At 45.3% G+C, this 24,049-nt stretch overlaps 2 protein-coding genes across 15 annotated transcripts in view; one reads left to right on the top strand and one right to left on the bottom strand.

Annotated features, from left to right (window-relative positions):
• The first annotated feature begins 2,207 nt into the window (after positions 1 to 2,207).
• Positions 2,208 to 21,756, top strand: ECHDC2 (enoyl-CoA hydratase domain containing 2). Of its 10 annotated transcripts, none has more exons than XM_053214051.1 (10): positions 2,213 to 2,458; positions 7,736 to 7,803; positions 7,884 to 7,971; positions 10,879 to 10,965; positions 11,801 to 11,890; positions 13,335 to 13,394; positions 13,612 to 13,799; positions 17,525 to 17,575; positions 19,067 to 19,114; positions 19,991 to 21,756. In XM_053214051.1, the coding sequence occupies exons 1-10, from the start codon at positions 2,326 to 2,328 to the stop codon at positions 20,066 to 20,068; spliced, it is 891 nt and encodes a 296-aa protein (XP_053070026.1). In that variant the 5' UTR covers positions 2,213 to 2,325; the 3' UTR covers positions 20,069 to 21,756. The 10 variants fall into 10 exon arrangements, with proteins under 10 accessions (XP_026914972.1, XP_053070029.1, XP_053070026.1 ...); XM_015086235.3 differs by having other exon boundaries at positions 11,798 to 11,890; positions 13,642 to 13,799; XM_015086236.3 differs by having other exon boundaries at positions 2,216 to 2,458; positions 11,798 to 11,890; positions 13,338 to 13,394; positions 13,642 to 13,799.
• The window catches only part of ZYG11A (zyg-11 family member A, cell cycle regulator), an 81,394-nt gene continuing 72,782 nt past the window's right edge, over positions 15,438 to 24,049 (bottom strand). For 3 of the 5 annotated variants that reach the window (XM_053214040.1, XM_053214038.1, XM_015086225.3), the window contains one exon: positions 15,438 to 23,053. In XM_053214040.1, the coding sequence (XP_053070015.1) occupies positions 22,890 to 23,053 (164 nt within the window). In that variant the 3' untranslated portion in view covers positions 15,438 to 22,889. The remainder of the gene's footprint in view (positions 23,054 to 24,049) is intronic. The other 2 variants (XR_008294881.1, XM_053214039.1) reach the window with 2 other exon arrangements.

Here is a 24,049-nt window from a genome sequence, read left to right as displayed (position 1 = left end):
TTGGATTAATGCCTAGCCTAATGATCTCATTTTGAACTTAATTACTTTTTTGAAGACCCTATCTGCAAACACAATCATATTTTGATGTACTAGGGAATAGGACTTCAGCATACGAATTTAGGGGGACATAATTCAGTCCACAACAGTTAGCATTAACCTCATTAAGTATGAGAAGTGGGGTCCCACAGTTGATCCCCAACCTTTCTTTCTCATGCATTCTTGTGTCTACTATTCTTTAAGGAGTGAAGGAGTTGGAGTTGTGTCCACTAATATATAGAAAAGGGACACAGAGGGATGGCCAGATGATCCATAACCTGAATTAACTCATTGGAAGCAAAGGCAAGGGATCAAAAATGACTAGGACTGATACAAACCCCAATTAATCTTTTAGGTCACACAGAGGAACTTAGGGTTTCCCATTAGACCCAGGAAGGAGATGAGAGCACATTTTTGCTTAAACCTTACTAGACATAGTGATGACCTCAGCAAACACCAATGACTTTGAAAAGAGAGAATGTTAGGGGTGTCTGGGTGGCTCAGTTGGTTAAGCATCTGACTTCAGTTCAAGTCATGATCTCATGGTAGTGACTTTGAGCTCCGCGTCAGGCTCTGCCCGTAGCCTGCTTTGGATTCTGTGTCACCATCTCTCTCTGCTCCTCCCCTGCTCATGCTCTCTCTCAAAAATAAATACACATTAATTTTTTTTTGAAAGCCATGGCTTTCAAAGAAATAAAAAGAATTTTATTTCTAGATCACCTAATAGTCCAGCCATTGGTTGGAGGCATGAATTATTAGTGACTTTGGGGTCATTAACAAGTGGAAGGCGAGTGAGGTAGAGTGTTCACTGAACACTCTTTATTGATCCACCCAGAATGAACTAAACAGGGCCACTGATGACCTCTGCAAAAGCATTTTGGGTAGATAGTGGAGGCAGAGGCTAGGGATTCACATTCACAAATATTTTTGCCATCTAATTAGTGAGCATAAATTTGGGATGATTGAAGAGTAACTGGGAGGTGAGGCAGTGAAGCCCATGAATGTAGACAACATCAGAATGAATAAATGAAATGACATTTAAAAAATGGAATAAGAAGCAAGGTTCACACACCCCCATTCAATCATCATAATACCACCATGACATAGTGACAAAGATTCTCTTCTTGACCAAATTCTAGCCATGCCCCTCTGAGCCCACTTCTCTACTACGCCTGAACCTTGGCCTACAATGACTTGAACACTAACATAGTTTCTAGCAGATCAAGGCCACATTCCTAAGATGACCCTGGCCCCCCTTAGAGTGCCTGGAGGAGAACACTTAAGCCAACTGTAGAAATTAATAAAGGAAAACCCTCACTAAAATGCAGTCAGGAGGCCAGAAAGAGGAGTTCCCATGCGATACCACTGGACATCAATTACAGGAGGAATTGTCAATTATAATAGACTCAACAGGAGAGGGTGTACATTGTATCTCCTACAAGAAATCCAGTAGGTCAGCTGCTCAGCCCATGAGAAACTGTGATCACTCTGACCTCTTGCTTTTCTCCAGTGGGTTTTGGTTTTAAAGCAACCACTCCCAACTTCTCCATAAAATATGGTTTCCTCCTCTGTTGGACTAGCCTGTTTTTTTCCCGTGGCTTGTTTGTCCCAAATTGCAATTCTTGGCCATTCCCAAAGACACCTACTTTTGCTGGTAAAACAACTTTTATTTTTAAGGTCAGTACTGCCAAAAGAACTTACTGCTTGTTTCAGCCAACACCTGAAGACAGCACCCCCACTGTCTGTCACCGCTGCCACCAACCCCAGTCTCTGTGGGAGCCTAAGGTTGGATGGGCGCCAGTTAGCTAACACAGATGAGTTTCACGTGGCCAAACGCCTTTCCTGATTTTTGTAATTCTTCACAAGCCCGGTTCACCCACCTCTCTCGTTCCTCTTTCTCCCTTTAAAATTCTCAGGCACCTCTGTACAAATGGAAGTTGAGTTCAGTTCACACATGACACTTCCCATTTGCAGTAGTACATTATCTGTTCTCACTACTTTAGCCTCCCCTTTATCTGCGACAGTAGTCACTATTATTATCCCCGCTTTAGTGATTAAAACACTGGCACTTAAAGAGGTTGACATCCTTGTCCCAAATCACACAGCGGAGCCGGGCTTTACCTAGCCAGGGCTCCAGGGCTCTGAGAGTCAAGAGGCGAGAAGAACTGCGTTGTGCTCTCCGCCCATAGGTGGAGCAGTTTGCGAAACCTGGGGGCGCCGCTGCAAGCTTTCAGCGAGAGAGGAGGAAGCAGTGGAGGGGCCCTTGGCACCTTCCCAGCCTGCGCCCAGATGCTGCGAGCCCTGACCGGTGCCCTGCGCCTTCCACGCCCCTGGAGACCCCTACAGACCCGCAGCTGCGCCTCCGATGGGGCGGCTGGGGACCCGGAGATCCAAGTGCGCGTCCTGGCAGGTCCAGACCAAGGTAAGTGCGCTGTCGCGGGAGCGCCCACGGGGAGACGCGACGGGTCCGAGCCGGGCTCCTGGCGCTGCTGCCAGGGCCGAAGCCATGGCCAGAGCGGCCCACTACACGCGGGAACACAGACCAGTAAGGGGAAGGCGGGTCGTTTAAGGATTTGATCCCGAATGTGCGGTTTCCCAGTCAAGGCTCCCCACGCCTTCCTAAGGCCGGGGAAGTGGGTGGCCCCGTCACTAGCCGCCCAGACCCTAGTTGAGGTGGAGCTCTAGGTCAATCTAAGTCCCTTCAGTCCCCCATTCGAAGGCCTGGGGCTGTGACGGAGGGACGGAGACTCGCTCAGCGATAGACCAAGCACCGGCGACCCCCACCCCTCACCGCTTCCACCCCAGTAACTTTAAAAGGCCTGCTGTCCCGTCGGCCAAGAGTCCTGGCTAGTTTCCAGAGCGCCGAGGCGGCGGAGCCAATCCGCCTCGCCATGCAGGGACGAAGAGGGAGGAGAGCAGAGGAGGAGCAAAGACCTGGGCAAGTCTCCACGCGCTCTGGCCCTGCTGTGGCTGGCCGTGGCTGGCGGACTTTTACACTCTTTTGAGTCAAAGGAGAAAGTTCGTGCTGGTCACTGGCAGAGAACTTTTTTTTCCTAAGTAGGCTTCACCCGGAGCCCTAAGCTCAAAGTGGGGCTTGAACTCACCACCCTGAGATCAAGACCTGAGCTGAGATCAAGAGTGGGATGCTTAACTTACTGAGCCACCCAGGCAGCCCTCCATTTTCCACTAAGGGCGTTTTGTTTTTTGCTGGGGTGCAAGGGGATGTCAAAGTGCATTCAGTGGCGTTAACACCCCTCAGTCCTCTGCGTGTTACCATAAGGGCAAAGCCATTTTCTTGGCTTTACTTTCTCCCCAGTCCCAACTCTCTCCCTGAGTTTGATGTAGCATAGTTTGTGTTTTAATTTACAGTTTTAAGTACATAGATGGTGTCATACTATATAACTCGTATTTCTTCCTTTTTTCCCTGGTTGACACTAAGTTTTGAAGAGCTGCTTTGCCATATAAATCTAGTTTCTTGCTCCCTGCTGTTGTATACTGTTCCGTAGAGTGCATCCCCGACATGGACATGAAGGGTCTTCCTGTAGCCATTTGGGATTGTTGGTTCTTTTTTGTTTTGTTTTTTTAATGTTTATTTATTTTTGAGAGAGAGAGAGAGCAAGGGAGGGGCAGAGAGAGGAGACACAGAACTCAAAGCAGGCTCCATGCTCCGTACTGTCAGTACAGAGCCTGACATGGGGCTCGAACTCACAAACTGTGAGATCATGATCTGAGCTGAAGTCAGACACTTAACCGACTGAGCCACCCAGGTGCTTAGGATTGTTGGTTCTTAGAGAATACTCCTTACTCTCATGCTTAGTTCATTGCAAAGCACAACAGCACTTGCTTTGAGATTGTTATAATTATTCTCCCTACTTTACAGATTAAGAAATTGAGGCAAAGGTTAGGCAGTTTGAATCAGATCTGATTTCAAAACCTGTTTTCTCAACTATTAGATCATCACTACTTCTTTAGTATTGACTCAAAAGACAGACTTCTACATCAATTAAAAAAACCAAAAACCAAAAAACTATCATATGTCAAATTAGGGCTCACTTGCAAATACAGAATGTTTTATCCACAAATAACAAGGATTAGCAGATTAAATGGCTGCCCTTGCCAGAGGGCATATAGGAGGATGGAGGAGGCAGCCGGAAGAGACTCACAAAGGAGAACACCGCCACCACCCCCTACCTCCATCCCCCCCACCTTCCACCAACCTACAGTGATTTGGGGTCATTTGATATTCATGTTAGAAGCCACAGTTTCTGCTTCCACTTGAGCTGATGGCACCACAACATTGTCACATTTTCTGTTGTCCTTGAAAATGGGATTCCCTTTTTAACCACTCTTGGCTCTTCTTATGGCTCTACCCAACTGCTTAGCTGGGCGTTCAACGTTCTCCACCACAACCTTACCTTTCCATCTTATCTCTTCAGCGCATTGGGTTCATTTCAAACTGCCCCACCTCTGTTTTGTTCACTTGGAGTCTCTTTCCACTCTGCTTATGTAAGTCCTTATGGAATTACACACCCCCTCCTTCCCATTTTCCCATTACTTTCCATGTATCTAAACTTATCTCTCTCATAGGTTGTTAACTCTTAGAGAGTGAGGATTGCTAGGTGGGTCCAGCTACTAGGCACATCCTCTTCTGGGCCTGAATTTCCCCTTCTATATAGTAAGGGGTTGTAAAAAGAGTTGGTCTCTAATACCTTACAGTCGTTCCTGTTGACTTTTTCTGGGGAACAAGAATTTTCTGTCCCTTCCAAGGTCTAGTTTCTAGGTAAGAGTGGGGAGGGTATAGTACATACCTATCCTTACTGTGGAGGTCCAGCAAGGGCAATGTTCCCAGAATCAGGGCTTGACTAAAAAGTCAGGGACCATGGCTGATTCCTCCCTATTTCTCCAGGACTTGACATGTGATAAGTGCAAATTAAATGAAAGCCAAACATAACCCTGTCTGGCTCCTCATAGCTCCCAGCTTGGAGTTCGTTCCTTCTATTAAATCCTAGAGTTTCCCTAGCATCCATGCATTTTTCCTGCTCACTGCTCACTCACAAACTCTGGCTAAGCACTTATGGGCATTATCTCTCTCTTTTTTTAAGACTTTATTTTTAAGTACTCTCTACACCCAAGATTTACAAACAAATTTACAACCCCAAGATCAAGAGTTGCATTCCCTACTGACTGAGCCAGCTAGGTGCCCCCAAGGCATTATCTCTTTTAATCCTCATAACAACCTTTTTATTATTAAAAAATAATTTTTTTAATGTTTATTTGTTTTTGAGAAACAGACAGAGTGCAAGTGGGGGGTGGGGGCAGAGAAAGAGGGAGACACAGAATCGGAAGCAGGCTCCAGTCTCTGTGCTGTCAGCGCAGAACCCAACATGGGGTTCAAACCCATGAACTGTGAAATCATGACCTGAGCCGAAGTCAGCTGCTTAAGCAACTGAGCCACCCAGGTGCCCCCCTTTTTATTATTTCTACTTATGGATTAGGAAATTGAAGACCAGAGGGTAAAGCAACTTGCCCAAGACCAGTGGAACTAGTATATGACTAAGCTGTGACATGAGCCAAGCACCCCATTTGTATTCTGAAAGAAGGAGATAGAGATGGAGAGAAGGGATAAAGATGAAATATGGGAGAGCATCAGCCAGAAAGGCAAGACAGAATAGGAAAGTGAAGAGGAGAGAAGAACGTCTATCGATCTCAGGATATTGCCTGAGGATAACAAATTACCACAAACTTTATTGCTTAAAATAACACACATGTATTATCTTATAGTTCCTATAGATCAGAAGTCCAGGCACAATGTAGCTGGGTTCTCTACTTCAGGGTTTTACTAGGCCACAATCCAAGAATTGGCCAGGGGTATGGTCTCCTCATAGGCTTGACTAGGGAGAGATCTGCTTCCAAGCTCCTCCCATTGGTAGAAGTCACCTCCTGTGGTTGTAGGACTGAAGTCCTGTTTTCTTCCTGTTGGTCTGGGGGGTGTCTCGCAGCTCCTGGGGGCAGCCTATAGTTCTTTGCCACAGGACCCTCTCTATAGGTCCACTAGTTTCTCTAGTATGCCCTAGCAAGACAGAGTCTTACATACATTGTAACCTAATTATGGAACGAACATCTCATCTCCTTTGCCATATCATTAAATTTTAATCTTCGAAGTGACATTTTATGAGTTTAGCTGTATTCTGTTGGTTAGAAGCAATTCACAGGGCCCTGCCCACACTCCAGGGAAGGAGATTATTGAGGATATGAAGATGGGGCCTGTCTGCCACAAAGATGTTGGACCTCTAGACTGTTTTCCTCAATCCCTCTGATGTGGTTTCTTTGTATCTACCAGAATTTCCCTTCCCCAGAGTTGCAGCATTTTCTTTCATGGAACGTTAGAGCTGGAGAAGACCCTGGGGACATCTGAGTTCTGTGGGACCTCCAGACCTGTTGGGCTCAAAGAACTCTTTGAAGGTTTCTGGGGAGGCTAAGGAAACCAGCCTAGTCTGCATGTTACAGATTTCTGTCCTGAACCACAGTTCTCTAACTCCTGGATGGAAACCCTGTCCCTTGAGTGCTCCAAAACTTTTATTGTCTCTTCTGTGTCTCAGATTAACTCACACTGAGAATGCCATCTTAATAAATACTGCTTATTTCACAGACAAGGCTCAGGACCCTGGGGGAAAATACTAAGGGGTCTTTGAAGGCCAAAGGATAGGTAAATACAGGAGGCGATACAACCAAGAAGGTACGAGAGTATTCGAGCCCTTGCCCAGAACTGGTCTCTCTTCTCTACAACTGGCCCAGATTGTGGGGGTGAGTTGAGGCCAGAGTAGGATGCAATGGCCATATTGGGGATGGAGGGGGGGGCATCTTTTGGGTGGTATTAAGGAATTTGGCTTAATTTTGGTGAAAAGGGAAAGGGAGGGTCATGGTTGGATTTGGGTTAGAAAGAGGACTCTGACCCAAATGAGGAATGAATGTGGAGTAGGGAGGGGGAGCAAGACCAAAGGCAGGAGGGTCAATTTTGGGTGATCCATGTAGTAAAGAACCCATATAGGTTGCTGGCTGCAAGGAGGGATATTAGCTGAAGTATCTGAGATGTCATTTAAGAGGTTGAACTGGCATTGGAGACTGAGTAAATTCCATGGGTGAGGAAGAGGGGACTTCTGAGTTGATAGACCATTTACTCACAAAGGGAACAGGAGAAAAGATTGATCATTTTTTTGACCGGTTGGTCAAGACATCAAGTGGGCAACTGTGTATTCAGGCTTAGAGCTCCGGGGAGAGTTCTGGGCTAGTCAGATATGCAGAGCAGTTCTGGGTATACAGGAGGCAAGCACACAGGTGGTGTGGAAGGTGGAGAAGGGGCACATGAGCATGTGAAAGCCCTCCTGACTTGCCCGTGTGTTTGTGTGTATAATAACAGCAGAAGCAGGTAGGACCCAATGCAGTGGTCATTGTTGTCTGTCTCTCCGTGTTGCTCCATGGGGATTACAAACCCTTTCACTTCTGTGAGGGAGAAAGAGCAACGGGTTATTCTCTCCATGTTATGGTCAGGGAAACTGAAGCCTGGGTGTCTGTGACTCGCTCTAAGTCACACTGCTCATCAAGGGTAGAGGCCACCAAGAATCCAGGCGGCTGTCTCCAGGCCCCAGCCCAGGAGTGAGCAGGCCAGCTGGCTCACCCAAGGCTGCCCTGTCACCTGCAGGAATCACGGAGATCCTGATGAACAGACCAAGTGCCCGTAATGCCCTGGGGAATGTCTTGGTCCGTGAGGTGAGAAAGGGCAGCACCAGGGTGGGTGGGGGCTGGGCTAGGGCTGGGCTGGGAGATACCTGCAAAGATCTCCTCTGCAGCTTCTGGAAGCTCTGGCCCGGCTGCGGGAGGACCAGCAAGTACGCGTTCTGCTATTCAGAAGTGGAGTGAAGGGTGTGTTCTGTGCAGGTGGGTTTCCTCCCTTGCCTCTACTCCAGGGCTCAGCAGGGTTCCCACCAGCCTATAGGGGGTTGGGGGTGTAGGTCAGCTCTAGCATAGGACTTATTGTTCCCATTTTATAGATGTGAACTCAAATACTCAGAGGTAAAATGCCTTGCCTAGTGTTACACAGCTAGTAAGAGGTAGGATAGAATTCAATTTTAACTTGGCCCCTCTGACCCTCAAATCCTTATTCTTTCTGCTACACCATGCTCTGTTCTGACGCTTCACTGAGGAAACTAAGTGCTGTGACATTGACAAGGTCTGTGGCCAAGAAGGTACTCTGTGCCCCTTTGCCCACCCACAAGATCTCAGTTCCTGTCGCCAAAACTCTCCACTGCCCCTGGACAATTTGGTCCTCACAGTAGGGCAAGCATCACCAACTTCTGTTTCAAAGACACAAAACACTGACTCACATCCCCACAACAAGAAGCAAGTGAGTGAGAGATGCACTGAGCTGAGCTAAGAACCCACTCTGGGGTGATTGGGGAAGGGATAGCAGGAGTCACTGAGGAGGTGAGAAGAGGCCATGGATGGGTAGGATGGGAAGAACATGGAATTTCAAGGTGATATGGCTCAGTCTCTAGGTCTGAGCTGTCGGGATCACAGTGCCCAGTTTGGGGTCTCCCCTGGCACGACAAGTATGCAGAGGGGTCTGCCTGACGCAGCTGCCCTGGATGAGGGCCTCACTCTACCCTGGCTTCCTCCTTCAGCTCTATGCCTGTCTGACCTTCTCTATGAAGGTCCCAGTAGCCCCACTATCCCACCTAAGCACAGGGAAGTGGAGGGGTTGGGGGGATGGCTGCAGGAGGTCTGGGTCTGTCTCTGACTTGTTCTGGAATCCTGGGATAGTTCCTACCCCTCTTTGGCCTCAGTTTCTCCATCTGTCTTTGAGGGGCTGGGACTAATCAAAGACATGCAAGGGCTGTCAGCTCTGAATTCCCATAGTTTCAGATGTGAAGAGAATATATTCACTCCCTACTCCCACCTCAGCCCCCTGCCATCTGGCCTTTGATGACTCTGCCATGGTACTACTCTTACCAAAGTCCTTCCCAACTCCATCCCACTGTATCCTGCACTTGCTTGTCAGTTCTCTCATCTTGACTTTGTAGTCTCCTTGGACCACACTGACCCCTCCTATCAAAAAGTAATATTTTGGGGCACCTGGGTGGCTCAGTCAGTTAAGCGTCTGACTCTTGATTTTGGCTTGGGTTATGATCTCAGGGTTGTGGGATTGAGCCCCACATCGGGCTCTGGGCTGACAGCACAGAGCCTGCTTGGGATTCTCTCTCTCTCTCTCTCTCTCTCTCTCTCTCTCTCTCCCCCTCCCCCGCTCTCACGCACTCTCTCTCTCAAAATAAATAAACCTTAAAAAAATCAATATGTCAATTATTTCTCAATAAAACTGGGAAGAAATAATACATTTTTGATGTTTAAATTTGTTTATCTATTTTGAGAGAGCGGGAGAGAGAGAAAGCATGGGGGGGGAGGAGCAGAGAGAGAAAGAGAGAGAGAGAATCCCAAGCAGGCTCCATACTATCACCGTGGAGCCTGATGTAGGGCTTGAACCCACGAACCGTGAGATCATGACCTGAATGGAAGTCAGATGCCCAACTGACTGAGCCACCCAGGTGCCCCAAGAAATAATACATTTTAAATATTATCATATATATTTTAAATTGTGGTAAATAAATAAATTACAGTTTACATTTTAACCATTTTTAAGTATAAAATAAAGTGGCACTGAGTGCATTCACATGGCCATGCAACTATCACCACTGTCCAATTCCAGAAATCTTTTATCATCCCAAATTCTGTACCTATTAAGCAATCCCTCTCCATTCCTCCTCCCCCCACCAGCCCCTGATAATCTCTGTTGTACTTTCTATCTCTATGAATTTGCCTATTCTAGATACCTCATACAAGTGGAAACATACATTTGTTCTTTTGTATCTGGCTTTTTTTATTTAGCATAATATCCTCAAGGTTCACCCATAGTGAACATGTCAGAACATGTCAGAACTTCATTCCTTTTTATGGTTGAATCATATTCCATTGTATTTATACTACGTTTTATCTATCTTGATGTGCCCTGGGTTGTTTACACCTTTTGGCTATTGTGAATAGTGCTGCTATGAAAATTGGTATGCAAGTCTCTGTTTGAGTCTTTGCTTTTAAATCTTTTAAGAGTGAAACTGCTGGGTCATATAGTAATTCTACGAATAACTTTTTGAGGAACTGCCCACATGTTTTCCAGAGCAGCTGCATCATTTCACATTCCCACCAGCAATGCACCAGCGTTCTCCACATCCATGCCAACACTTACTTTCTATTTCTGTGGTTTTTTATAATAACCATCCTAAACAGTGTGAAGTTGGTTTCTCATTGTGGATTCAATTTGCATTTCTCTAATGACTAATGATGTTGAACATCTTTTCTTGCTTGCGTTTATTGCCCATCTGTATATATCTTCTTTGAAGAAATGTCTATTTGAGCCCTTTGTCCTTTGTGGTTTTGGTTGGTGAGTTCTAAGAGTTCCTTAGGTATCCTAGATATTAATACCTTATCAAATATGTAATTTGCTAGTATATTCTTCATTCCATGGGGTGTCTTTTCACTCTCTTGATAGTGTCCTTCGATGCACAAAAGTTTTTAATTCTAATGAAGTCCAACTGACCTTTTTGTTGTTGCACCTGTCCTTTTTTGACACACCACCCGCCCCCCCCTTTCCTCCCTGGCTTCCTGGCCCATGCCTTCCTCTCTGAGATTTCGCTCCCTCTCTGCCTCTCAAGTCACCTTTGCTGGGTCCTTTAACAACCTGGGATTCAGTAATAGGTCATTTCCCAAGGGCTGTCACCACCCCCTCACTATCTGCAGGTGCAGACCTGAAGGAGCGGGAGCAGATGAGTGAGGCGGAAGTGGGGATCTTTGTCCAGCGGCTCCGAGGCCTGATGAATGAGATTGGTGAGGGTCTTGGAGTGGGTTGGAGGAGGGCGTACAGGGACCCTGCTGATCCCAGCCCCACCACACCTACCATCCTCCACTGTAAAGAGAGGACAGTTTCTGTTGTGAGCTCTGTGAAGACAGATGACTCTCCCAGGAGGAAGGGCACAAAGAATTCTACAAAGTGGAAAGGGACAAGAGAGTTCAGAGGGCATTTCTCCCGGAGGGAGCTCTGGTGCTCAGCCTTTGTGTCCTGCTAGTTCTGACCTCCCCACCTCTCTACCCTCAGGGTTCAAGCCCAGCTATTCCAGTACAGTCAGATTTCAGGCTGCAGGCCTTCAGGCTTTGATAATTACTGCTCTTTTTGCCTGGAATATCCCTCCTTGGCCACCTGAACTTTTTACTCATTCTTTAAAACCACCAGGAAGCCTTCCCTGACTGGTTCTCCAAGATTTCTTTATCAGAGCACTGATTACCATGGGTCATCATTGCCTGTTTACAGATCTGCCTTCCCCGTATCTATTCAATTCTATGTTTTCAGCACCCAGCATGGGGCTTGGCACACAGAACTTGGAGGAAGTGCAGAAAGGCTGGTCTGGGGATGCCAGCAGGAGAGTGGGCCTGAGCACGGATCATTCAGCCCATCTCCCCACCCCAGTAGCCCAGCTAATTTCCCAACTTTCCCCAATAGAAAAACCAACTTCTAAGATAACCTGGCTGAGGTACCAGGTAAGGTTCCAAACCTGGGACCCATGAGGCCCTCTGTCCCAACCAGCTAGCCCCTTTCCAACCTTGAGTCCCTGTTCTGGTCCTGCTAGGGCCTCTCAGGCTGAGCCCTTCTTCATCTCCACAGCAGCCTTCCCGGCACCCACTATTGCGGCTATGGACGGGTTTGCCTTGGGTGGAGGCCTGGAACTTGCCCTGGCCTGTGATCTCCGAGTAGCAGGTACTGGGCAGAAGAAGAGGTGGGACAGGGTGAGGAGGGAAGAAGTAAAGCAGGGTAAGTCTGGAGATTCTGCACGTAGCCACTGCTCTGAGCTTTCCAATCAACAGCAAAACTAAATGTAACGTGAGGGATACAGAGCAAGTTTGGGGGGAAGCTGGTTTCCCTCCTGGCCCAGCCACTGACTGCTGTAGTACCTTTTACTCTTCAGAACCAGCCTCCTTCACCTCAGGAATGCTTCTACCAACCCCACAGCAGTTGGCGAGAGGACATCAACAAAAACGCAGGGAGGGGAGACTGAGGAAAAGATTAATTGTTCAACTTTCTGGTTCTATGCAAGCCACATTTATTTGTCATGTTTTGCACAAAGAACCATGGGGGCAGTTTGTCACCAGCCCAGTTAATCACAAACATGCCTGGGCAGAAACACTGCCCTCTGGTTCACTGGTACCAGGCAAGGGTTGCAATACTTGTTCAGAGCGGCTGAGTTTGAAGAGTGGAGGGAGGGGATGAAAAAGATGATTGCCTTTAACCTTACAGGCTTGCTGGTTAGTGTGCCCTTCTTGGCGGCAGAAAGTCTGAGTGCTATCTGGTGCTACTCTCTTCCTTTCACTGCTTTTTCCTGCCACTCCAGGTAGAACATTTAGAAATGTGTAACTCCAGGCACAGAGGTAGCATCTACATGATGCATATCAAAGAGAAGGTATCAAATTACCAAGTCAGATCATAGCTCCAACTCTGTTTCTCATGTGCCCATGTTTAGGGCAACTAACTTGCAGGGTTTGGGTAGATGGCAGAGAGTGACTATAAAACCCCTCATAGGCAGGAGTATTGGCCATTCCCTGCTGCCAGACTGCATGGTTCAGATGGTCTGTGAGGGAATTCAGGAGAAGCCTGTGGGGTGGGACACACAAGGGAGCTCCTTAGAGAAGTAGAACTCAAAAGGAGAAGTGGACTGAAACATGGGAATTTTCAGGCTGATGAAAAGCTGGGAGGAACAACTGTGGTGTGAGCATGAGTCGTGATACTATAGGCCAGGCCAGAGCTAAGGGTCCATGAGACAGAGAATCCATTAACCCACAAATAGGCACTGGGTACCTCCCAAGAACCCCTTCCTTGTTACAAGCACCAGTACCTCGTTTGATCCTAAGCAGCTCTCTGACGATGGCAGAAGAGTAACCATATTTTTTCCACCTATGAATGAGGCTCAGAAAGGGTGAGATTTGCTTGGATGCATACCTCCACCACCGGAGGAGGCAGGATGAGGGCCTAGGCCTCCTGACTTCTATGTTAGGGCTCTTGTCAAGGCAGAGTCTGGGGAGGTCTGCTGCGGCCAGCCCATGACAGAAGTGGTTGGCTGGAGGGGTGAGCCTAGGGGCAGAGGACTCTTCTCCCTGGGGATTGGCACTGCAGGACAGCACGGGTGCTTCACTCTGTTCTGTTTAAGCAGCTTCCTCGGCTGTCATGGGGCTGATTGAGACCACCCGAGGGCTCCTCCCAGGAGCAGGTAACTGTACCCACAGCACCCATCCTTCTCTACTTACCCATTCCCACTCTATCCGAGCTACTCCCCTGCTTCCATCCTTTGCCTTATGTTCTGGGCTCTGCCCTTCCATCCTAACTCAGAATCTGTTCCTCTGAGAAGTCTTGGCTGACTCCCAGATTGGGCTCCTCTGGGCTCCCACTTCCTATGTCAATTTACCACCCGCACTCCATCCTGGCAGGAGGGACTCAGAGGCTGCCTCGATGTCTAGGGGTGGCCCTGGCAAAGGAGCTCATCTTCACAGGCCGAAGACTGAGTGGTGCACAGGCTCAAGCCCTGGGGTTGGTGAACCACACTGTTCCCCAGAATGAGGAGGGCAATGCTGCCTACCACCGGGCAAGAGCGCTGGCCCAGGAGATCCTGCCCCAGGTGAGGTAGCAGCCTAGCACAGGAGAGCCTGTGCCACGGGAGGGGGTATGTGTACACCTGTGGGGAGGCGAGGGGGTGCGTCCTGTGAGGACACACAAGATCCAGTTAACTGGACTTAAATTTAATTAAAAATTTAGTTTCTCAGTTACACTTCCGCCACGTCAAATGTTAATAGCTACATGTGGTTAGTGGCTACTAGATCAGACAGTACTGCAATAAAATGTCCCCAAAACTATAAAGCAAGATTCTAAAGCAGATAAAGAACTACAAGCTTATCTTTCCCAACATACTGCACAGAGAAATTCCCATGTATCATGTAGGACATGTGTTACGACCCCAGCTAGGTGTAATCCTACCTGCTTCCAGGCCCAAAGCCTTTAGCAGGGCAGCCAGAATCTGGCTGATGGGGTCTCCAAGGACTGGAGAGCCTCTCACTGCTGGCTTCTCACTTCTCACTGCTGGGCCCTGGAGGAAGGTCCCAAGTTTCCGTACGAAAGCAGCTTGAAATGGAGCTAGGTTTTATAATGACTTAGCCCATATGGAACGCTTCCTATCCATCAGACACAATCCCAGGTATTTTAAGAGTTTCTCAATCACTAGTACAATCCAGCCGAGTTGATTATCCCTGTTGTATTTGTAATACAACAGACCCAGAAAGGTTAAGTGACTTGCTCATCAAGGTCACAAAAAGTGATTGCAATACCAGAAAAAAAGACAATACTGGCATTTGGGCTTTTATTTTGTATACTACAAAATACAATATAAAAACTGGTATTCTTAAGAGTGCAGAATACATACAAAATTTTTAAAACTTAAATACTTAATGCATTTCCAACACAAAAAATTTACATTTATAAAACAGATAAGCTTACAAAACTGTTAACCATATATTATCATTTTAATATTAACAGAAAAAAGTATTTGAATTAATCACAAAAATAAGTATTTTATTTTGGAAAAAATACTTTGTCTCTCTTAAATTTAAATAATCCTCCCTCATAACTTTCAGGTGTTCTTTGAGGGCAAGGACTGTAACTTTAAAAATTAATAGTGAGTTGGTTTAAAAGAAAGAATCTGTTTTGTCTTTATTTCTTTTTCTTTTCTTCATCACATACAAATGGAGCCTGATGATGTTACTTGGGCCATTCTAATGCTACCAGGTTTCTATTACACTTGAGCAAAAGTCTGAACTAACACAAAAAACTCAAGGTAGTGCATGGCTCACTGCACTAGCAAGACTTGTGGACTGTAGGGTTGTCTTTTTGCATAAACTGAATAACTGGGTCTTTCAGCTTCATCTCAAGAGGATTCAGATTTCAGATTTTTGAATATACTGAAACAATGGTCTCCTACTAATATAATTACTTATATTTCATTACTTAAAAATAGCTTTGTATACCAAGGCACCAGCTTACCAAAAATTAGTTCCACATTCACTAATCCCAATCTTCAACTTCTAGGCGAGTTATTGGGTGCCCAGAATGAGAGGGTTCTCGAATAGGATGAGTGTAAGGATGGTGTGATAGACTGCTGCTCTCTAGTGGATAAACCACCAAGACTAGGGAGTCAAATGGTATCCATACACTCAGGGAAAAAAATTACATTCTCAACACACACACAACACACATTGTATCTATACAGTTTTTACTTTTCTTTGGTGAGAAATCAGTTTATTAGGTAGTTACCTAAATAATAATGCATATTCATGACAAGCAAATCAAATAGAAGAATAAGGGCATAAAGTAAAAAATCACAAGTAGGGTGACCCAGCTGACCTTGTCTCCGTAGGGCTGTCTCAGTTAAAAGTGAAAGTCCCATATCTTGATAATCCTTCAGTCACTGGCAAACCAGGATAGGTGGTCACCCAAACAGCTCTAGATTCCCCAAGCCCTCACCAGAGATGATCACTGTTAACAATTTACATACTCTTCCAAAAATTTTCATTGTATATATAGGAATACATATTATGCACATACACTCACATATCTAAAGAACTCTGAATTCCTTTTAGGACGGTTTGGGAGACAAGGAGCACACTTGCAGAGGCTAATACAGTTCTAACAGACATATAAAAAAACATGAAATTAAAATATGAATAGTAAAGAATTCAAACAATATGGAAATATATAAAACAAAAAGTGAAGTTGCCCATTCTCCTGACCCTCTGGAGAGATCAAAGGCACGTCATGCCAACAACTTTTACACAAATGAGATAAGAATGTACATACTAGTATAGCCCTTGATTTTTTTTACCCAATATTTTGGAGTTTCCCATTTCAGCATATACTTATCAACCTCATTCTTTTAAAACAACTGCACGCTTTTTCATTCATGGTACAGATGTGCCATCATTACTCAACTAGTACTCTAATGATGAACATTTTATGTTGCTTTTTGCTACCAAAATGGCTGGAGTGCATAACTGAACATCTTTGTGTACTTCTAGAAGTGCATCTGTAAGGTGGATTCCTACATGAAATTAAAACATCAAAGGGTATATACATCCACCTAACATCTTGCCCTTAGAAGCATGGTACCAATTCACTCCATCAATAATGTATGCAAATACCTATTTCCTGAATCTCAGCAAACAGTGGGCATCACCAACATCTTACTACTTACCTAGTTTAGGGGAAAGGGGGCACCTCAGATTTTTAAGCTGCATTTCTTTAACAGTATAACTGAATAACCCTTGTGTTCATTATTTCCTTTTCTGTGAACTACCTTTTCATACCCTTGTGAATATTCGTAAAAAAATTATACCAGCTCTTTGTAAATCAAGGACATTTGCCTGTCAGAAACATCACAAATACATCTTCCCAGTTTTTCACTTTTGCCTTTTATTCATGGTATTTTCCCCCAATATGAAGTCATTTGTGTTTATGTAGCTAGCCTTTTCACTTATGGCCTCTACGTTAACAGACTTTACAAATCTTTTTCTGATAAAGTTGTACTTACAAAAACTTCAAATAATTTATATGATCAATATAGGGAGTAAATACATTTTTTGCCTAAAGTGAGGCCAGGGATGGACTGCCAGGCCTGCGGTGGCACAAGTTAATCAGAAGCAAGACCAGTGAACCCCAGGTTGCTGCTCTGATACACCTGCTTCCAGTGGCTGTGTAAACTGCCCCTTGGGATTTCAACTCAGGCCTGTCAGACCCCAAAGCCCAAGTTCCTAATCTTGACCTTTTTTTCACCCTGCTGGAGTGAAACCTGCTTGCAGTAGAGGCTTGCATTTGCCGAGATGAGTAGGGGAACAGAGCAGCAGTGAGAAAGGTGACTGGGAATCAAATCCAAGCTTCACCACTCTAGACAAACAGGACCAACTGCTTCACCTCCCTGAACCTCAAAGATGGCACCACGCTTGAAGAGTGGGTGGCACCTTTAGGCAAGTCTGTAGGTGGGAAAACACTTTGTAAACTATCGTATGTTATACACACTGGGGGGGATAGGTTAAATGGCAAGAACCCCAGATACACTTGGGAGGCTCAGGGATCAGTCAGGCTTCCTTCATTATAGATAGAGAGTATCAACTGAGAAGTAGAAAGTACTAACACTAACAAAATGTAACAGAACAGCTGGAACTTGACCCAGACCTGTCTCCCTGTCCATGACTCTTCCCCCCGCCCATGAAGATAGGTCCCTCTCTTTATTCCAACCCTCCCCCTCAACTATCAGCATTGATCCCCTCAACTAAGACTTTTTCCTTTTCTTTTCCCTAGGCACCCATTGCTGTGCGGCTGGGCAAAGTAGCCATTGACAGAGGAATGGATGTAAGCAGGTTCTGGGTCCACTGAAGTCAGTGGGATTGCTGGGAAACAGTGCTTTCATGGCTCATGCAGACTGAGAGCACAGCTAGAAACAACTCAGGAACCAGACTTTTCTAACAAACATGGAGTCTGACCTCTCTCTGTGCCTTAGTTTCCCACCCAAAAAATGGAAAATTTGGCCAGGTGATATTCCGAATTACATTTTATCCTCATCTCTTTCTCTTGGAGAGAAAGTAATTTGAGTAAAAGGGTAAATGACTTACCTAGGATCACAGAACAAGTGTAATAAGAATGCAAGTCTGTATGGCTCCCAGTCCATGTTCTTGGGTTTATGCTGGTGGTCAGTAAGGTGGCCTCAAGGATAGGGCTCAGGGTGGTGCCTTGGATGCTACTAATCCATCCTCAGACATCAACTTACTCATCAACTCATCCATTACACACTGAATCTAGACCTGAGCTGAGAACTGGGACACAGAGAGAAGTCAAATATGGTCACTCCCCTAAGGTAGGGAAACAGGACAGATACAGACACAATCACTAGTACAAGGCAGGGGTACCTGGCTGCCTCAGTCACTAAAGTATGCAACTCTTGATCTTAGGGTCAGGAGTTTGAGCCCCATGATGGGTGTAGAGATTACTAAAAAAAGGCAGGGGTGGGTACCAAGCAGACACAGCTACTGCTGGGTATTGCTGGGTTAGGGAATGTTTTGTAAGGTTGGGCCTTGGGTTGGATGAGGGTTCAAAAAAATGGGAAGAGTATGAGCAAAAGCATAGACGTGTATAAACAAGTAACTTGACTGGGAGTAAGGGGTGAATGAGACTATACAGCACGTTAAGTTAGGGGCACAGGCATTCTGATGCTGGACTGTCTGGATTCAAACACCTGCTTCTCCATATATAGTTGTGACCTTCACCTTTCTATGCCTGATTTCTCAGCTGTATAGTAGGGATAATAACCGTTGCTGTGAAAAGTAAACGAGTTTATACACACATGGTATTTCTCTTAGAATGGTGTCCATAAGTGGGAGCAACAGTAAGCACTGGGCAGTAGAGACTAGAAAGCTGCCAGGGGCCCGGCCATAAACCCCAGGGCCTTACTCCTCAGGACAACAGAAAGCCTGTGAAGTTCACTTACCAGGAGTGACAGGAGGTGTGGAGAGGCAGCCAGATGGGAAGTACACTGGCTATGTACAGCTTCCATACACCCTCCTCAGCAACCCAGGCCAAGTGCAATCCTCCCCAGTTCTCACAGCCCCGCTTTGTCCCAAACACTGTTTTATCACTGCTACAAATGGTGTTCCCTCTTCAGGTAGGGATTTCCTTATCATATTCATCTCTGTTCCTATGGACTAGCATATAGTAAGCCTCAGTAATACTTTGCTGGAGGAATCCATGAACACTAGGAAATGGTGTAGGCAGTAAGGTGGGCTGGCATCCCAAGCAGACAGAGGGGAAGAAGGTCAGGCTGATCCAGGCACCACTTCTTTCTCACAGGTGGACATCGCATCAGGGATGGCCATTGAAGGGATATGCTATGCCCAGGTACGTGACCGCTGTCCGTTGGTACATACTTGCAAGCAGAGGGCAGGCCAGAGTGGGGAGACTTGTGTAATACATAACCAATTTAGTAGGCCCCTCCCACCCTGAAGAGTTAAACTCTGTGCCACTCCCTCTCACAATTAGCGTGGGATGGTCCTAGGGAAACCACACTGGTCCCTGGTACTGTGTCCTCAGCCATCTAATGGTGGCTCATACTGCTCCACTTAGTGCACAGAGAGTCACAAAGCACACAGGTAGAGGTAAGTGGCAAAGAGCCACTTCTTTTGTCTCTGTACCAGTGGCTGCTGTAGAGACCAGGATGGCCTTGCAATGTCAAGGCCTTGGTTATAGCCTGCGGGCTGTGTGTGTTCAATTGTGGAGGATTGGGGGAGGATGGTTACCTAAGGCTGACTTATTTAGCCCTTGACTCCTGGGTGAGTCAAAAATACTAATATCCAGGTTAACAAATATCCAAAATACTCCTAAACAAGGGGTCTGGGGACTTGTAGAACCTGGTGCAAACTGGCTACACACCAGGATTCAAAGCCAGATTTCTTACTGTAAAACTTAATCATTCCCTACCGATCAGCCTCGTATTGGACTCCTGCAGACTATCAGCTCCCTGGAAGCATGTAAGCAGTGTGCAAGAGGCTAATGTGACAGGTCACAGATGCTAGAGAGGTGGCCTAACTTCCCCAGGTGATCAAGGAGTCAGGCCCACACCTTTGCCTGGCCCATCATCAGAGTTCAGAAACAATGAAAAGACTTGGACTCTGACCTTGCCATGGGCTGGACAAGCTTAAGCAAGTCTTTATTGGCCTCTGGCCCTGTTGTGCCCCCCACCCCACCCCAAATTAATACTCTGTATTGTTGTTTCAGAACATCCCCACCCAGGACCGGCTAGAGGGCATGGCAGCCTTCAGGGAGAAGCGGCCCCCCAGATTTGTTGGCAAATGACTCCCATTTAAGTATGGGAGATGCAAGCCATCAAGGGCAAGATCCACAAGGACAATGATAGATATAAAACAACTGGCATGGTGTCTGATACCAAGGTACTGACCATGCCACTGACTGCTACCTTCATTATTCCTTATCCTGGGGCTAGATGACCACTGGGGTCAAGTTAGCTTTGGAGAATATCTGTCTCTCCCTATTTGAATGGTAAACTAAGGATTAAAATAGACCACTCTGGGTCTTTATATTATTGACTCTCAGGCCTGGCCTGACCTCTGCCACTCAATTATCGGGTGCTCACCAGAGACAGCAAAAGGTTGTAAGAACCCTCCAGTTTCTTCCTCCATACAATAGGGATAATATGGAAACCCTGGTCATGGTAGAACAGGCATCAGGAATCAGACTGCAGATCCCAGCTCTCCTAGTTATTCATGGTGTGCCTCAGCTTCTTCAGCCGCAAAATGAAACTGTTAAAAACAAAAAAGCCTATGCCTCATGTTCAATAAATGTGAGTTATTATTACTGTACAATGCTCTTGTGAGAACCGAATGAAATCATCACTGTGAAAACTTTTTGTAAACTATAGGGTGGCAGGCAATCTTTGATGGCTGCAGTACACAGTGCTCTCAGGAGCACTGAGAAGGGAGCAGGTTAAGTCTGAAGGAGAGAATGGAGGGTCAGGAAATGGTCAGGTAACACTGGAGTGAAGCCTGAACGTTCAATAGGCATTTGAGGCAAAGAAAGGAAGGGTAAGGGAAACAGCATGAGGGAAAGTGAGCAAGAGGATGACACACTTAGAAATGATGGTGGCTGATAAACACATATGCACACTAAGCCTCATAGCCCTGCTCCTGTACCAAGGTAGGAAAAGAGAAGGCTGCATCTTAAGCTGTGGCCTTATGATCATTCTTTAACTCATCTCAGCTTCCCCAGCTTAGGGCTGGTCTAGAGATACTAAGCCAAGGGCATGGATACATACCAGTAACATTGTCAATGTGCTGCTAAATACAAGTGTGCCCAAGCCTGTGCTCATTTCCTGGAAGGAATAGTAACAGAGCCCAGGCCTTAGAATCAGAAAGAACCACATTAGCTGGAGCCACGCATTCCTTGTAACTACTCAGTAAAGTAACAATGTTACTTAACCTCCTTTTTCTCATCTGTTAAATGGGGGAGAATACAACTTATCTATATCAAAGGACTATCATGAATGAAACAAAGTTCAGAGGGCTGCCTCAACAGGCACTAGTTCTTACTTACCACATCCTCGTATCAGTAAGAGTTAGTATCTGGCAACAGAATGTTCTAAAATACTGGAACCCAGGTCAGGAACTGAAGACAGCCTTTTGGAATCATGCAAAAAAGTGAATACAAGAAAATACAGTGCAGTTTCAGAACTGTGGAAGTAAAGAGATTACAAATTCTCCTTATCTTGCTCACTGGTGAGCAAGAATTTTGAATATGATTTAGAGTAAGGATAAGCCTCATTTGATTCCAAAAGACAGTACACAGAACTCCAGTAAGAATCGGGCCAGTTCGGAGTGCTAAGCGACCAGCTTTTGATATGGGCTCGGGTCATGATCTTGTGGTTTGTGGGTTCAAGCCCCACGTCAGGCTCTGCACTGACAGCAAGGAATCTGCTTGGGATTCTCTCTCCCTCTCTCAAAAAATAAAAAATAAATTAAAAAAAAAAAGTCTGGCCAGCTAAAGCACAAACATCTAGTATAAAAATATGCCACTAATCAAAAAGGAATACACTTTCGTTCTTTGGAAAACTTAAACAGAGGAATGGCAAAACATATTTCGTTGGTTGTCAATAATAAGGAAGGAATTCATACTCTGTTCCACAGAGGTTTGCAAAGGACACAAACAGAAGCCTCTGATAGTTTATACTGCAGTTGAGGCTGGTTCTCAAAAGCCCATTATATTTCTTGTCTTCATGCTAGGTAAGAGCACTCTTGAAATCTATAGCAAAGTCTTTTTTCTGGCCCTTCCTCTTCTTCTCAGTTTTGGTCACAATCCCATTTAAATCAAAACTTTGAGGGATCAAGATTTACAATGCCCATATAATCATTATCTAAACCCTCTACTCACAGTCATCAAGTCCTACTATTTTCCACCAGCACATCCACTTACACAGAATGTTATGTTCAGTCTAGTGTGTAAAGTTGGAGCCTTTTGCAAAAGGCCAAAAGCAGAATACCCAAAATTGTAAAAAATATATTTTTTCCTTCCCTCTACCCCACAAGTGGAAGGTACTTTGGTATTTATTAAAAAAAAAAAAATTTCCCCTCTTTTTCCTCCCCTCCAGCTGAGATTCTGCCTTCTAAACAACACATTTATAAGCATGTATTTTCCAAAGCTTTTTCATGTACTTCTTTTCTAGTAGCCTCACTAGGAATAACAACTCAGGATATTCTTTCAAACATGAAATTTAACATAAATACCAAGGTCTCCCTGTAGGTCTTTCATTTCTCCTTCCTCTCTGAAACTCCCAGAGTTAAGAAGCTGGCCAGGGCTAGGAAAAGTAACTGGCATAGCTGTTCCAACATAAGCTCACAGGCCTCCCCACATAGTCCAAGGCTTGATTTTGCAAAGCTGTTGAAGGAGCGTTCCCAGATTGATTCCAACTTGATTTGGGATTATGGCTATCATTCAAAATCAACCTTTTTGCGGCCTACAGAAAATCAACAATAAAGGCCAGTGAGGCAGCCAACTTACAAACTCCAATGATAACTTGTTTCAACACTGAACTGCTGGCAAGGCAGAAGGGCTGACACTGAGGAAAAGACAGCACCTCTGAAGCCCCAGGGGCTGAGGAGGGCATTCAACACAGAGAGGGTCTCTGATAATTCATGAAATGCATTCTGAAGTCATCTAGAATGGAGGTTGCAATCCTCTGTGCTTGAGCATCTGCCTCACTGTGCTCCTGGATGTCGCACAAAAACTGCAATCCTTCTTCTTCAACTAACATTCTGCAGTATTTGCTGGCTGAAAGAAAATCAAAGAGAACTGATGGACAAACTGGCATTTTAAATATTCCCAAGTCACCACATTCACCTTTTTGAAGAAAGGGTACCAAGGTTTAAGCCCTTTGACATAGGAATTAACAGATAAAAGAAATATGTCAAAGGGCACCTGGGTGGCTCAGTCGGTTAAGCACCCGACTTCGGCTCAGATCATGATCTCACGGTTTGTGGGTTCGAGCCGCACGTTGGGCTCTGTGCTGACAGGTGGGAGCCTGGAGCCTACTTCAGATTCTGTGTCTCCCTCTCTCAGCCCCTCTCACACTTATGCTCTCTCTCAAAAATAAACATAAAAAAAACTTAAAAAAAAATATGTCAAAACTTAAATAATGCTTGGATTGTGTAGTGCAATTATAAATGATTTTTTAGTATGTTTATCTCCAGACAACTCTATGCCTCAAATCTCTAATCCTAGCTAAAAGGATAGAAACCTCTTTTATTATAAATGTAATACACATTTCAAGTTCAGGCGTTATGCTGAGCTAGATAACCTGATAACACTAGATGCTGGATAAAATATAACAAAAAATTTTAAATGTATACTCATGTGTACAAAGTAAAGAACTTGTCCAGGACCCAGACACAGATTGCAGAGAGCACCTAAACTCATGTAACTTTATCTGCAGCTATCCCGGGGAAGAAAGGGACTGTCAGTTTCAGTAATCTAGGAATTTAGGTTCCAACTTACAAAGTTAGAAGCAATCTATATATAATAAAATATGTATCAGTGCATAAAGCTGACCCCTCAAAGGACTATAGGAGAGAAGGGATAAGACAATGAAAACATTTGGCCTCTAGGTGGGTATACAGGCGTGGTTGGAAGAAATCCTCCCCAAGAATTCATAACCACAGTAGTGAGTTGGTATAGGATTTGAATTTATACTGCCTAAATGTTCTGGGAACCCTTGAGCTGAGAAGTTAATATGAAAATTAGTTCAATCCCAGGAAAACCTCTAGAGCA

This window comes from Acinonyx jubatus, chromosome C1 (assembly GCF_027475565.1).
Source record: "Acinonyx jubatus isolate Ajub_Pintada_27869175 chromosome C1, VMU_Ajub_asm_v1.0, whole genome shotgun sequence".
Taxonomy (NCBI): Eukaryota; Metazoa; Chordata; class Mammalia; order Carnivora; family Felidae; genus Acinonyx; species Acinonyx jubatus.
Note: the sequence above shows the minus strand (reverse complement) of the source record. Positions and strands in the feature narration are given on the sequence as shown.

What these genes read in the sequence shown, in the direction of transcription:
- ECHDC2 (XM_015086233.3), top strand. Translation starts at nt 2,326, where the DNA reads ATGCTGCGAGCCCTGACCGGTGCCCTGCGCCTTCCACGCCCCTGGAGA. An exon ending in AGGGCTCCTCCCAGGAGCAG is followed by an intron (nt 13,395 to 13,611) that starts GTAACTGTACCC and finishes CCATCCTGGCAG; the next exon opens with GAGGGACTCAGAGGCTGCCT. An exon ending in CCATTGACAGAGGAATGGAT is followed by an intron (nt 17,576 to 19,066) that starts GTAAGCAGGTTC and finishes TCTTTCTCACAG; the next exon opens with GTGGACATCGCATCAGGGAT.